The sequence below is a fragment of the Notolabrus celidotus genome, chromosome 20 (genome assembly GCF_009762535.1).
Source record: "Notolabrus celidotus isolate fNotCel1 chromosome 20, fNotCel1.pri, whole genome shotgun sequence".
Lineage (NCBI taxonomy): Eukaryota > Metazoa > Chordata > Actinopteri > Labriformes > Labridae > Notolabrus > Notolabrus celidotus.
The window spans coordinates 23176146-23192031 of NC_048291.1; the positions used below are offsets into that span (position 1 = coordinate 23176146).

Genomic DNA, 15886 nt, shown 5'->3' on the forward strand with positions numbered 1-15886 from the left:
TGCTATAGAAAGATCCAGGGTGAGAAGTTATGCAGAAATGCCATCGGTGGATGTGTGCATGTGTTTATGTGGGTTTCTACACTTTCTGACAGCACTGTTATGTGATTGTGTGTTTGTTTATGTACACCAGAGGAAATGTGATGAAACCATCATGAAGATAAAGGCTAACTCAGAAAGTACTTCATCATCCAGTATGGCTCGGATTGTAACCTGACCTCTGACCTCAATTTGTCCATGGACAAGCAGAAGAAAAGGCAAACTCTCTTTGCAGACACAAAAGAGTCTTGTCCTTTATGTTGTCCATACAAAAAAGCATCCTACACATCTTTAGGCTCTTTTTCTCAGAGATGCACACACTTGGACTGTACAGATTTATAAAAACACATTTTCTTTGAATTCAACCGAATAATGGTCGACAATGTATAGCGAGGGGCCGGAGCTCTAACACTGTTTGCCTTACTATTTTTCTATACATATTAAATGCAGTAAAAAAGAGAAAAAGAAAGAAATGATGAGAAAGAAAACTTCTCTGGGGAGGGACAAGTAGGAGGTGCAGGTTTTGTGCGAGAGAGATCACTAATACATTTGCAGCGTGTTAAAAAAGGGGGATGGTTCAGGCTTTTATTGGAAAGACAGAGAGAGGGAGAGAGATAGGCAGGGGACTTGGAGATGGCAAGAACCATGGTGAGTAGAGTTACTGAGTGAAGGGGAGCTGAGGCATCACTCTCATACTGGAGCAGTGATGGGAGCAGATGGATGCGCAGCAGAACCCTAAAGCTCCTGACTTAGTTCTGAAAAAGAAGATTTAGAAAACAGCTCTGAGCTTTTCTCCCAAAGAAGAAACAAAGATACCTATATGAGGCAAGTCAAAGATTTCAGCTGCAGATAAGAGTGACAACTGAGCCTAAAGGAGAGGAATCGTGGGTCTCTGTTTCCGGTCCTCTTTGGGGAATATTGACAAACTACTGGATACTGTTTTCTGAGAGTCTGCAGCCCTCTCTTCACCAACAAGATGCCTGTGATGAAGGGCCTCCTTGCTCCACAAAACACCTTCCTGGACACCATTGCAAACCACTTTGACGGCACTCGTAAGTTTATGTTATTAAAAGATACTTTTGTACCTGAAATAAATGTTTTGAAGACTCTTAAAAATAATCTTTAGGAGATGTCCATATTTACCAAAGTGCAAATGCCTGTGTTGATTACTTAAAGAAAGTGGTTTCAATGTTTTTTGGAGGAAAGAAAAGAAAAAATAGAAAAGATGTATTCATGATTTCTGGTTGTTTGCATCTTGGATAAGTTTCATTTGCTTTTCTTTGTGCAAACTATCATAGCTGGTGATTAAAAAAAAAAATCCTCCAGAGAAACATGTATCTGAAATGAAATGTTGATACCTGTTAATAGACTAATTCCAATTTTGACTCTGCAACTCCACAAGCACCATTCCACTGTTGCTTTTAGGATTTTAGCCTTTGGCATTTTGTAACCCAGTTTAGAGTTGACTGGCACTGAAACACTGCTGAGGACAAATGTGTTCAACAGTGCTGAGATCCAATTACAAGACTGCAAGTCAAAACACCAGACCAGGACTAGAAATGAGGATGGACAGTGCAGTCTAGGATGATAGATTCTAACTGAATATCCACTTGTTGAGCCAAAGAGCTGCTTGTTAAAATCTTGACTTTTTCCCACACAGGTCTTTTAGATTTGTCATGTTTCTAATATATAAAATTAAATACAATGTTTTTCCTTCTACTTTGATCTTTGAAGAACATCTCAGTCTCAAAGGTGTTAATAAGTGACATTGAATAATTGATATTATATAACCTGGTGGACGTGTGATGTGACAGAGATATATTTCTGACTTAAGCTATAATAAGACTCCACCAACAAACCACTAAAGAGTTTAGACCCACAGAAACAAAGCCTCACTACAGCAAATGATTCTGTTTCCTGCTGTGTGCCTTTCTTTATACTTGTCACTGTTTGAACAGATACCATGATAAAAATTAAAATGCACAAGATCATGTGCCAAAATCCTGAGCACAGCCTTCTCATAGTACAATCTATATATGCAAATTCAGCAACACCATTACTCTGGATCCCTAGAAGGCATTGTCATTTTTGTGTTTATAGAATCCACGGCCCTTATTTAATAGTGTTGAACTGCAGAGATCTTTTCCATAAGCCACAGAGGTCCTGGAAATGAAGAATGTAACAGATGCACCTGAATATGCATCAACATGAGCTCTGCGGGTGTTCGCTGTTACATGATTAAAAAGGAGCCTGACAATCATTTGGGCAGGGGTTATTTTCATGCCTAGACAGTGACATTGCTGTTTGACTTTTTTTTTTTTTTACCACAGAGTTTTGTAAGTTTATTTCTTTGTTACTGCAATACCAGTCTGAGTCTGACATTTCACACCTTGTCCCAGAATCAGCTCGGAGCAGGGAGCGATCAGCATCCCTGGAGCTCCTTCCAGACATGATTAGAGTGTGACAGAATGTGTGCGGGTCAGAGTGTCATGTACAACTTCACAAATTAACAAAGTCAGTGTGATGGTGCTATTGCTGTCTGTATCTCCCTAACACACACACACACACACACACACAGACACACACTCCGTGCTTTCTTGTCCTTGAGTCCTGTACAGCACACACAAAACACATACTTGCACAGACACAAATGTGGCTGGCAGACATTTTCTCCATCACTTTTTGCCAGAAGATCTCTTTATGTACGTGCGTGGGCGGATTGACCAAGTAGTCACTGTGTGGGAGGTGAAGGGGCCAACTAAAAGGAGATGGCCCCAGGAGCAGACAACTTTTCAATCTCAAAAATGCAGTGAATATCCCATGCTGAACCAAAAGCTTTCCTGAATGATGACATCTTTTTTGAAAGCGGATGACTGCAGAGCTCAAAGTCGATTTCAGATCATTTCCCCATTCAGATAGTTACTACAAATAGCACACCTACACTGATGTGAATAGAAACTGTGCTCAGAGACAAAGAGGTGGTATTCACATGAGCCAGGTTTGTGAGACTGAAAATGTTTTCAAATGAATTATTCAGAGGCCCAAGGCCAATCAGATTGCATCAAGAGTCTTGCTCAGCTACCATATTTGAACAAAGAAAATGAAGCGTTCTTGCACTCATAATGCTATAATGAAGTATTCAAAAAATGGTGTCAGCTCGAGACATAATTAAATGGATGAAGTTAGGGAAGCTTTTATAATGTCAAACATAGTTTACTGTGCAAACCCTAAGGTTTAAGACTCTTAGGAGTTTTAGATTGTCTCAGTGACTTCAGCACCTGCTGCAGTTTTTTTTTTCACACCACCCTGTCGACAGTGTCTCGTCCTAATTGCTCGGGTGGGTGTGAGAATCACATCTTTTTCCTCCCCACAAGTGCTGTCATGGATAATTAGTGGTGGGGGTCGTTGTGTTTGAGTGAATCCAATTTAGTAACTGAATGGAAGCAAAGTAGGAGAATGTCTGCAAGAACTAGCGATGTGGGAATGATTAAAGTGATTCACTGACTGATAGATTAAAATAATACCACTGTATAATGATTCTCCAAAGATGCACTGATTTTTAGGGCTGTTCTCTCACATAACATGAAGCCATAGAAACAGGCAGGGAGAGAGGAAAGACATGGAAGGAAGATTTCAGAGACAGGACCTGATATGTGGTGGTAAGTGATCAGACTGAAATACACCTATGATCATGGAGATTAATGTTTCTTTTAAGTTATTGATAATTTGATGAGTTTATACTCTTGGGTAATCGAAAAAAAATCTGCAAAAGGGTCTTCAACATCTCCAAATTAACAGCCTGTTACCAAATCCTCACTCACTCCTGTGTGTGAGCACTTAAGCAATTACTTTCATTCAAATCCGTTAAATGCCTTTTGCACTCAAAGAGGCTGACATTGCAGTTCTTTCTCCAGCTTCATCTGCCTTTCAGAGGGCACAGTGTCTTGGTAACCCTGTAAATGCAAATTGCAGCATTAGCATATGCTTCTTTTTTTTCTACACAAATCACTATGGCAACACGAGCTTGGAAAATCTAATTTAGTTTCTTATGAGATAAACTGTACTCTTAGTGGGTAAAAATATCAACAAATCACTAAGTGCACATATTTTCCTCTGGAAAAAAACACATTTTCACACCCCCTCTGTGCTGCCTGCTTGGTTATTTATTTGAACCATGCAAAAATGTAAAGCAGGTATCCACATACAGGTTCATTATTTTTTGTTGCAAGCTTTAGAAACAAAAAGCATCACTTGTTAAAACTGTCTGTTGCACAGGTGTCATATCACCAATGTGGCTATGTCATCATTGTAATGTTCTGAGCAAACATAGAAGACAACAATTAGCACACTCTTGCTGAAAATTGAAGTTATAGTTATGGTTATTAAGAGAAAATGCAGACATATAATACTCAGATCATGATGGCAAGATTCCCCTCACAAGAAACCCCAGAGTGCTTCATCGTGTTTTATTAACTTAAACAAATCATTCTGCAGTTTGCTTACAAGGAATAGACTCAAATGAGAAGTGCATTCTAAATCCTCACCAAGCTCCTAATGGATCAGTGAATGGAAACAAAAGAGACATGCAGAATCTTGCACATTTAATTCATTGCTTTGTGGTGAATTTCAGTGCTTTTCTGCTGCTTCTCCGCCCACACTCAGTGCCCCGATACAACCCTTAAAGGTCCCAGCAGTTAGCAACAATTTTAATGGTGTTTTTCCCAAAGCAGCCTTTAATTCTCAAGGACCACCTGTCTGAATAGATTACCCCAAGGTTTTTATCTTCATCATTATTGCACAGGCAGAAAAGCATCCTTTAGATCCTTGTATAAGTGAATATGAATCTTTGGTTAAAATGTAATACATAAAAATGTTTTCCAGTGTTCATGCAGTTACTTCAAGTATTACAAAAAGATCTAGCTTATGTGTAAAAACTGTCTTTGAATATATAAAAGATTCAATTTAGCAATTACAGTGCAGACTGGCTGCCTCCATTGTCAGGTTATTTGGAGGATGTGATTTGTAGTGCTTTTATCATACAATAGAGTTTTTGCTGTTTATACTGCAACCATTCCTGGGAATGGAGATGATAGAAATGTAGCACCATACACTCTATCAAGTAAAAATGGTCTTGAAGTTTCTTGAATATGCAGGATCATTGAAGCAGAGCACATTAGTTGTAGCTAGTGTACTCAATAACTGGCAGTTGCTAGGAAACCAGTTAAGGCATCAGGAAGGTACTGATCCCAAAACAAGAAACAGTCATGCAGAAAACAACATTTTTTTTTCCTCATACGGAGAGAAAAAGTGTGTTTGTGTGTTTGCCTGCGTATTTCTCCGGCTGCATAAATAACAAAATCCATTACACAACTGATAGCTGAATGAAAATCTGCTTCAAATGCTAATTACTGACATGGCCTTGGTCCCCCATGGAGCTTGAGGAGCCAGCTGAGGTCCCGCATATATCCTCGGACTTGATACAGTCCACCAGGTTACTTCAAAGCTCCCTCTGAAGATGTAGACAGCACTGGAGGATATTTCTGGAGTCTGAGCTGAAAACAGACAAAGTGACTCAGATCAAGCTGAAAAACAATTGTTTTCTGTTGGTACATCAACAAATACATCAAATATAGATCGGTGTATGGATGTAGGCAAGAAGAGGAGGACACCTAATGATCTGGCTTTCTTTTTTTTCTTGCAGACAGTAACTTCCTGCTGGGAAATGCTAAGGGCCGCCACGGCCACCCCATTGTGTACTGCTCTGATGGGTTCTGTGAGCTGACAGGCTTTGTTAGGAATGAGGTGATGCAGAAAACCTGTACCTGCACCTTCCTGCACGGAGCCGAGACCAATGAGAGTGTGATCCAGCAAGTGGAAAAAGCTCTGGAGGGCCAACAGGAGTTCCAGGGAGAAGTCTGCCTCTACAGGAAAAATGGTGAGAATTGTGGACAGTGACGTGTCCAGACTTTTTGACAGAGGTGGCCCTATGGAGCACTGAGTAAATGCAGGGGTGGCATGCACACACACAATCATGGTTTTGGATTTTGAAGCAGCTCCTGGGTTGGCCAATCAGATTCAAGGGAGGGGACTAAAATTACACTGAATAATATAATCTAAATATTATTACATTTCCACCTAAATCAATTATTTTAGATGTAAAACTGTCTAAATGTATTGAAACTTGATGGGTTATCATCATGTTACACATTTTTATTGTCCTCAGGAAATTTATTTTGGTGCCTGCTGGATATCGTGCCTATCAAAAATGAGAAAGGTGAGGTGGTGCTGTTCCTGTTGTCCTTCAAAGATAATACTGAATCTCATGGGAAGAGTCGTCGCTTCAGCCGAGGAGACGGTGAGGCCTGGCAACATGTAGCATTCCTAACTTAGTTGAGTCTGTCATTTTCAAAATATCAAACTGCTATTTTCATTGATTAAATTAAATGCTTTGTCGAATTTTTTTTCTGTGGGTGTTCTTACTTTACTCTCAGGTATGTCAGAGGCAGCTAATGAGAACATCAAAAGCAGTCGATCGCGCTTGTCCCAAGCTCGAGAGAGAGGGAGGACCATCCTGCAGCACCTCAGCAACCTGTTCACCAAGAGAGGGAAGAGGAAACTGACCAGAGTGAGTGTAAACACCTGAATACTGATCAGTAGACCTACAAAATACATACAATGTTTTGTGATTTATTATTACTGAGCCATGTTTTGCTACATCCCTTAAAATTAAGTGTGTGTAAAACGTTCAGGGGTTTTTGTAACATTTCTATTTGCTGTGTCTTCCAGAGTGTGTTTCAGAAACCGTCTGTTCCTGAATACAAGGTGGCAGCTGTGAAGAAGTCACGATTCATCCTACTGCATTACAGCATCTCCAAGGCCTTGTGGGACTGGCTTATTCTACTGGCCACGTTTTATGTTGCTGTAGCTGTTCCCTATGACATCTGCTTTGTCAGTCATGATGAAGGCAGCGACCATCACTCTCTCATCAGTCGCAGCACTATAGGCTCCGACATAGCTGTGGAGATGCTCTTCATACTTGGTGGGACATTTTTTAATTATTGTTATTTGATTTTTAAAAATCATTTTACCTTTAGTTGGTGCAGAGAAAGATATTTTCCAGTGGTCGACTGCCACTTACAAAGGAAATATTTTTCTCAAGCGGTTGTGCTTTAGTTTCCTTCAGCAGAATAATCTGTAGACGGTGGAACTATAATTTTAAAGAACATTTCCTACTCTGATTGCACGGCTCACACCAGCAGGCATTCACATTGATGCACCTTTAGCAGCATCACAGAGAGACAACAATGTTCAGTTCAAATTAGTAACTACTATATTTCCAGTGCAACTGCAGTTGTTTCCTTGGCAATGGCCAACACATTGCTAAACCTCCCACTTTTCCACACCTACGCAGGGTGTCTCTGTTGCCCCAGGTTACGACTCATAATTAGATTTCTCTCACTTCGTCCCACTTTACCTCCAAAGGAAGTGTGATGGCACGTCTGTCATAAGACTTTATCTCTCCTGAAGTTTGTATGGGGACGTTAAGTCATATTCATGTCCAGCAAGACCACAGGTAGAACATGCTGTTTCTTTTCTTCCTGTTCTATGGCCACTAAATGTGAGATACCTGTCCCTGAACCCATTCACATAGACTCACCAACACTACCGATCAATCTTCTTTTTAAAAAGTTGGGGTTTCATTTTAATGTTGAGGTGTTTTTCCACCACAGGAACTTCACCCCGGAACTAGGGACTTTACCCCTGAACTACGAGCATTTCGACCGGAGGAACCAGGGTCTAAATTTAGTTCAGGAGTAGATAATATCCCCCCTGAAAAGCCCCTGCTTGGGGGGGTTGGACTTTTCAAAGGTCCTGGGACTTTCAGTTGAACGTAACAGTGTTTGTGGAGTTAACACAGTTGTTGAAACACAGAGGGAGTTCCTAGGAATGCATACTAGTTTAGTTTTTTGGCCTGATTTGTACAATCTACCTGGGACTTCAGCCCACGGTCGAAACGCAGACAACAATGAGGGCACAGGAACCTTTTAGTTCCGGGGAAAGTAGTTCTGGGGCGAAAAGACCCTGGAACTCTTGGTCGAAATGTACCTTTGGAGGATATAAAAAGTTAAATGTACTGCCGGGGTGACGTAATTGGGTCATTTGTTGTGGAAAAACATTCCTTCTGGTATCTTCTGTCCATTTCAGATCATGATGAGTTTTTTAACCATAGATAAAGAGCCAAAAGGAGCTTTTCTAGAGTACTTCCGAACTGCCTATCACGTGTCGTGCATTCATTGTTTTTGCCTCGTTTCTGTGTTTTGATCAGTTGTCCTGTGCCTCCGTGTTCCCTGCTCTACCCCAGATATAATCCTGAATTTCCGCACCACATATGTAAGTCAGTCAGGTCAGGTGGTGTATGACACCCGATCCATCTACCTCCATTACTGCACCACTTGGTTCTTTGTGGATCTGATAGCAGCCCTGCCCTTCGACCTTCTCTATGTCTTCAACATCACAGTGGTGAGATTATTTCTTCACATGTCATCATGAACAATTTGTCCTCAGGTTTTTTTTTCAGTCCCTGTCTCTTTAAGTTTGCTAACTTTCAGACTAGCCACTAAAGTTTTTCCCTGAGAGCACTGGACTGGAGATGATTATTCCTCCAAATTGATCCACTTCACTGAGCTCTCTTGTTTATTTGCTCAGAGTAGTTTATCCTCCAGATCAACATGAGTACTCAACGTGAGACCTCTCAAACTGCAGCCTCGGCTTTTTTGTAACATTGACTCTTGTTAAAACTTTTCTCAATAGACTGGCATTTATTTTAAAAAGTACTTCTAAGTATAAGGTACTTAAAGACACCTATACCAATTATTACAAATTATACCAATTAATCAATCCACATAGAACATTATTTTATTTACTCTATGTGGAAGAGAGTTAATTTTTTTAAATGATGAACAGTTCTTCTCTCCATCTTCTTGCCAAGACCTCACTGGTGCACCTGCTGAAGACAGTTCGTCTGCTCCGTCTGCTGCGCCTGTTACAAAAGCTGGACCGTTATTCCCAGTACAGCGCTGTGGTCCTGACTCTGCTCATGTCAGTGTTTGCTCTGCTGGCTCACTGGATGGCCTGTGTGTGGTATGTCATTGGACGCCAGGAGATTGAAAGCAGTGACCCTGTTACCTGGGACATAGGTGAGCAATTTATGTTTGTGTAGACTATGTGTGTGTTTCCAACAGCGCTAAATCAGAAGTATAAATTTATCCATGGTAGATTAATTTGGCTGATACTGCCTCTCAAGGCAACCTCAATGAACCAGTGCAGCTTATCTCTAGCCATGCTTGAATGCTTGAAAGCATCATTTCAGCCTCTAGCTTTTCCTCCTCTTGGTCCAGAGGATGTCCAGGTCACAGAGCAATCCCATTATGTCACCAGAAAGGCATTATATCATTCTGAAACGATATCAACTGTCACCCAATATATCACTTAACAAGAGAGCGAGGGTCATCCAAATGGAAAAAATTCAAACACTGATTCTAAATATTTAGTTTATGCAATTAAGAGGCTGGCGGTAGTTTTTAAGAACCACCTTCTGACCTTGTCCACCAGGATGGCTTCAGGAGCTGGGAAAGCGTCTGGACACACCGTTCATCAACAGCACCATGGGTGGTCCGTCCATGCCGAGCGCCTACATCGCTTCTCTCTACTTCACCCTCAGCAGCCTCACCAGTGTGGGATTTGGCAACGTCTGTGCTAACACAGACGCAGAGAAAATCTTCTCCATCTGCATCATGCTCATTGGTGGTGAGTTTCCTGGTGCTGGCAAAATTATCACAACCATGATCAAAGCTTTGGGGATAACCTAATGTCACTGTGTCGTCCCCAGCTCTGATGCATGCAGTCGTCTTTGGTAATGTGACAGCCATCATTCAGCGCATGTACTCCCGCCGCTCTCTTTACCACACCCGGATGAAGGATCTCAAAGACTTCATCCGTGTGCATCGGCTACCTCAGCAGCTGAAGCAGAGGATGCTGGAGTACTTTCAGGCCACCTGGTCTGTCAACAATGGCATCAACGCCAATGAGGTGGGAAAATATGATCACAAATGGCTCTTATGTGTCTGTTGGCCAAGGTAATTTTACTATCATCATTGTTTGTTATATTTGATCCTTTATTCAAAGTTTTCTTTCAGTAAAGATGAGTCTCTTTCAATGGGTTACACATCAGATAATTTCCTCTGCTGGCCACAGATTTTTTTTTTCATGCAGACAAAGAATATATATTTTGTGTGGGTGCAAGAGTCTAGTTTCAGAAATGTATTTCTGAAAATGTGGGTCATTTGAAATCCTCTGGAGTCTCATTCTATTTCCTTAAGTAGACGGCCCTTTTTTGCAAATAGAACCTTGGTAACAAAAGCCAGTGCAGAACAGATCTAGGAGAAATTCCCTGTAATTACAAGGGTAGGAGTTGAAATAGAGAGAATACTTATTAACACCCTCGCTGCCACCATCTGTAGATAATTAATTCACTGTTGAAGGTAACAGACACAGCCTCTGCTTTCTGAGAACATGTTGCCTTTAACACCTCATGTCTTTTTTTACCGAACAGCTTTGCACATCATGTGAGTGCATCAACCTTTGAAACTTTGCACTGTACATTTTTTAAGCTCTTGTATTCAAATTTGTTTGGGCTACTTTATGCAGCAGGACTTTATGGGGACTAGGTCTATTTAAGTTGAATGTCCTTTTAGCTGTCCTCTTTTTTTTAGCTGCTGCATGACTTCCCAGATGAACTGCGGGCAGACATTGCCATGCATCTGAACAAAGACATCCTTCAGCTGCCTGTATTTGAGCGAGCCAGCAGAGGCTGTCTGCGCTCCCTCTCCCTGCACATCAAGACCTCCTTCTGTGCACCAGGGGAATATCTCATACGACATGGAGATGCCTTACAAGCAAACTACTTTGTCTGCTCGGGGTCTCTGGAGGTTCTGAAAGATGGCATGGTCCTGGCCATACTAGGTCAGTACAAAACTTTTCCTGCCTCACTTATTCTGCACCTTTAAGTTGTTATGCATCTTGTTGTAATCCCTCTGTTGTAACTGATAATCCTCACAGGTAAAGGTGATCTTATTGGGGCTGACCTCCCAGAACAGGACAAAGTGATTAAGACCAATGCAGATGTGAAGGCATTAACCTACTGTGACCTGCAGTACATCAGTGTCAGGGCTTTGAGGGAGGTCCTCGGACTGTACCCCGAGTACGGCAGCCGCTTCAGCTCGGACATTCATCAAAACCTCACCTACAACCTGAGAGAGGGCAGTGAAGCTGACGTAAGACATTTGCTATCACATTACTTTTCTACCGAAGAGATATAGTGTGTTATTCCCTTGTTTATTCTGACTGCAATACTTTCAGGGAGGGAAAAGGTTTCCATGGTCATCCAGGCTGTCGCAGGTATGTGTGCATCAGTAAAGGAGTTATTTTGATCATGATATGATTGATACATCTGGCAATTAGTTACAGCAAAATCTGGTTATGTCATATGATGTTAATCTGTTAAGCTGGAAATTTAGAACTGTTTAGGATGTGAAAAATGGAACATTAGGTATCTGACATCAAACTCTTATCTGAGATACATAATAGACAGGTAACATGATAAAAAAAGAATTTCTGCAACCGCAAGCTTTCTTTACTCACCCTTGCCAGCCATGTGGGATGCTGACACAAATAATAGAATAACAAAAATATCCATATTTTAACTTGCAAATATAAAAAAGTGTAGGTGTCTTCTGCTCTCTATTTTTGGTGTCTGGTCTGTTGCAGGTGCAAGCTTTAGTCTCTCTTTAGTTTGCTTTATATTTCCATCTATTTCTTGTCTCATCAGGGCCGTGGTTCTTTTGACCTTAAAGTGCCCTTTATAATTGAGGCAGATAATGTGGAGCTTGGAGAAGACATAAGACACACCCACCACAGGAAACTTCCTCTGTTTCAAGAAACAGGCAGCCCCGTCCATCAGCCCTGCCTCAGCACCCTGTTAGGAGAGGAGCTCCGCCACATCAATGCACTCCGCCTGTGTCGCTCACCTGTTCAGGGTGGCAGAGGCCACAGCCCCTCTCCACAGTCTTTCTTCACCGAGGAGCTCTCTCCTTCTCCTCTTTCAGGTCACACTAGTGACTCAGGCTTGGCACATCGGCCTGCTAAGCTTCTCATGCCATCCTTACCTTGTGTTAGTCCACTGAATCTTAGCCCGAGGTAACCTGCTCATCCTGCTTCACCCAAATACTGCTTGACAATCCTTTCCGTGTGTATTTGAAATGATGTACAACTGATTTGTGTATCTGCTAGGGTTGTGGATGGAATAGAGGACAATGGTCACTCCTTTCAATTTAATGTGGAGCAGTGCGAGGCAAAGACTAATGTTACAGGTAAAGACCCTGCAAATAAAAGTCAACCATCATGAATTGAAGGCAGCAAAACCCTTAATCAAAACACTTTTCAGGAAGAAATGGTTATTTCTAAATTATGAATAAACAGGAATATATGGGATTTTTACTTATTTTGTTTCACTATTTTCAGCCACAGTTTATTACTCTAACTCAAATATGATTCAAGGCATAGTCTGTGAAGTGGGTTATCTCAGATCAGCTCTATTTCTCTGTATTTCATCATAGATCGCTTTCAGGTGAGTGCCAACCTGCTCCTGGAGACGGAGGAAGTGAGACAGAATGTCGGTACACTTAACAAAGAGGTAAGGTCAATATTACACCTAATGTATTCATATAAGTATGAATAGTCATTTAAATGGGAGAATAAACAACCTTCATCAACATGAAAAATATCAAGAGCAGATTATTTATTCAACGATTAGCTGAATTTTCCTGCAGCCATAAATGCATTTTTCTTTACAGGTGAGCAACTTGAACCAGGAGGTATCCAGCCTGGCCAAGGAGTTCCATGACATGATGCATTTCCTACAGTCTCACATGGCAATGCTCCATTACCCCCCAACAGTCTCTTCATATTCCTATGGTGTCCAAATGGATTCTAGCCCTAGTGTGACTTCCTCCAGCAGCTGGCAGCCCCATGTCCCTTTAAATATCTCCACTGGGCTGCACCTTCATCATGAAGCTATCAGCCACCCTACCAAAAATATGTGTGGCTGCAGCAGGATGTCCACCCAGACCAGAGGTCCCTCCTTGTTGCACTCATCAAGCCCTATGTCACCTTGTTTACATATGTACTGCTCTGACAGAGAAGGGGTTGCAGCACACAGGTTACAGAATCAGTGTGGCCCCTTCCAAACTTCCAGAACAACTCCAAACTCACCCTATATGACCCATCCGCATGCCCGTGCAGGTCCATCCCTTCTCAGTGCTGCCTTCAGTTCTTACCCTGTGATCTCTCAGGCCTACAGTGCCCCGATTCACACTATTAGCAACTCTCACCCAATATGTTCCCTGGTGAATTCAGGCTACCCTCATTCCCCTCTGAGAGTCCAAACGAGCCCTGATCCACCACAAAACCAGAACAACTCCCAGACACCTATCCATTCCTCCATCACTCCCTCTGGCCTGCCACAGTATCACACCACCTTCAGTTCTCTCAGCCCATTGAGAGTCCATGCTTCAGTTTGTACGAGTCACAATCAAAGCCATCAGGGTGCCATCAATGGCTCCAGGCAAAGTGAGCCAGTAGGATCCAGCCCAGTGCACAGCAGACAGGATGTTTCATATTCTCTGCTGGGGCAGGTGACAGACAGTAGAGAATGTAGAGCTTCACTGTATCAAGAAAGGTCGGACAATATTGAGTATCAGGACATGAGCAGCAGTACTCTAAGTGTAGATGTTCAATCACCTCTCTTGGACATGGAGGGAATACAAACACTACAATAGTGGCCTCTGTGTCTTGCTGTGTTAGAGGAATATGGCTAACTTTAACTTACCTTTAAAGACTTTGGAAGTAAAGTTTCTGTTGAATAGAATTATCTCTTACCAAATGGACAACAACTGACACACCTCTGCTACAACAAAGGAAATCTTTTGTACAGGATGTTTCTTGTCAGTTTTCACATGGAATTGGTATCTGTCAATGTTTTCATCTGTTCTACAGGAACTGTTATGGGGGAAAGTATATATATTTATGAAAGACTTTCTTCTAGCATTTCAAAAAAGGGGAGAATTTTGGGATATATTGTTATTTCAATGATACCTTGAGCTAGTGTTGAACCAGGCCTGAGATGCAAGTTACATCTACTAGCATGCAGCGCCTCTCAGTGGTGATAGATGGTTAGAACATTTCGTTGCTCAGCCTAGTGAGACAAACCTGGCTGCTCTTCTGATTAATTGCCTTGAAACTAAGGTCAATGTTTAATAAATCAAAAAGACAGAACAACTTGAGTTGATAAAGAAAATCTTATCATTTGTGTCAAATATTTCCAGTATAGTGCTTTAATATTGATCTTTTCATACCCTTTCAGTCTTTATTAAACAATCCTAAGTATCTGCCAGACCATGGTCACGTTGTGCGCTGTGGGATTATTTTGGTTTGTAGAGTTGTTGAATTTAACTTTCAGTTTCATTTAAAGAAGAAAACCTTGAAAGAAGTTTTGCAGTTGTCCTGCATAATTCCTATACCAGCATTATTTAACAAATGACACTTATTTCAGACTGAAGTTCTCCTGAACTTTTGAGATATAAATGCATACACTTATAATTGACTTTTTTTGCTTGATAACATTGGAAAGTACAGGAATTCCTTGAGACACTCAGTGCTCCTCTTCAATGAGAGCACGAGTTTTTAGTGAAGTTAATCTCTGTAAATAGTACTCCTATATGTACCCCTTAAGCACTTAATGTGAAATCCTGACCTAAATGTTGTACTTGAAGGCATGTCAGTTGTTGGGGGTACACAGTGGCATTACCACCAATGCTGTCAAAACAGCAACATAATTGTAAATCATTTGTATGTGTTGTTGTATTTAAGCTATTTATCTCAAGGGAACTACGAGAATAAATAACTGTTCTGTTTGTAGGTTGAATTTTATTGAGGAAAGTAAATTAAGCTATCCTCTTGTACAATACACAAATTATAGCTCTGAAGATCTTATCAAGGTTTCAACCTTCCACAAACTCTCCTAAGTAGGCCTCGCACAGCTGTTGTATCTGAAAATCAGAGTATTTGATATGTTGCATGCACCATCATATAATTTTTAATGTTTGTTAGACTCCAAACGTTGTATTTACATTTTTTTGTTTGTTTTTTGGAGATGAATAAAAAAATGGATCATGAATTCCTTACTTCTTTCAGATTGTTTGCTCAGGTGGTGCAAACATCAACAGGCAAGACATGTAGCTGGGGAGTTGCATCCCAGCACAAAGTAAGAACACAATGTGAGTTCATGACTGTCAAATAAAACTGATAACAGAAGAAACAGAGGTAAAAAAAAACATCAACAAGAAAAAACACTGGTTTCAAGAGTCTACCATATTTTTATTCAAGACTTGTCCATATTAAAATGAGCTACAACAAATATTTTAGCTGTGCTGATTTAAAAAAATGTTATGAGACTTTCACAGCACTTCAAATTTTTTTATTAACTTTGTCAAGGATCTTGATGGGCTGCACCCCTTCCCCGTGTTTGTTTATGTGTGTGTATGTGTTCTAGTTAGCTTGTTTTGGGGTTTTTCCCCTAACATTTAAATTCACTCCTCAATTTCTTATTTATTGGTATTGCTATTATTATTTTTATTATTATTATTATTATTATTATTATTATTATTATTATTATTGTTGTTGTTGTTGTTTTTGTTCTTATTATTATTGTTATTGTTATTTTTCATCTTATTTT

The 15886-nt window shown here is 40.8% G+C and overlaps 1 protein-coding gene across 1 annotated transcript; it reads left to right on the forward strand.

Moving 5' to 3' along the window:
* The first annotated feature begins 1012 nt into the window (after positions 1–1012).
* Positions 1013–15328, forward strand: kcnh4a (potassium voltage-gated channel, subfamily H (eag-related), member 4a). The gene is made up of 16 exons (XM_034711252.1): positions 1013–1088; positions 5738–5971; positions 6260–6391; positions 6528–6661; positions 6823–7075; positions 8399–8556; positions 9026–9233; positions 9649–9843; positions 9926–10125; positions 10809–11058; positions 11155–11369; positions 11455–11493; positions 11924–12291; positions 12385–12464; positions 12711–12787; positions 12948–15328. The coding sequence occupies exons 1-16, from the start codon at positions 1013–1015 to the stop codon at positions 13929–13931; spliced, it is 3603 nt and encodes a 1200-aa protein (XP_034567143.1). The 3' UTR covers positions 13932–15328.
* The last annotated feature ends 558 nt before the right edge of the window (positions 15329–15886 follow it).

Coding starts and splice junctions, on each gene's coding strand:
- kcnh4a (XM_034711252.1), top strand. CDS start 1,013: ATGCCTGTGATGAAGGGCCTCCTTGCTCCACAAAACACCTTCCTGGAC. Junction 6,392..6,527: donor TCGCTTCAGCCGAGGAGACG/GTGAGGCCTGGC, acceptor CTTTACTCTCAG/GTATGTCAGAGGCAGCTAAT. Junction 9,844..9,925: donor CTGCATCATGCTCATTGGTG/GTGAGTTTCCTG, acceptor TGTCGTCCCCAG/CTCTGATGCATGCAGTCGTC.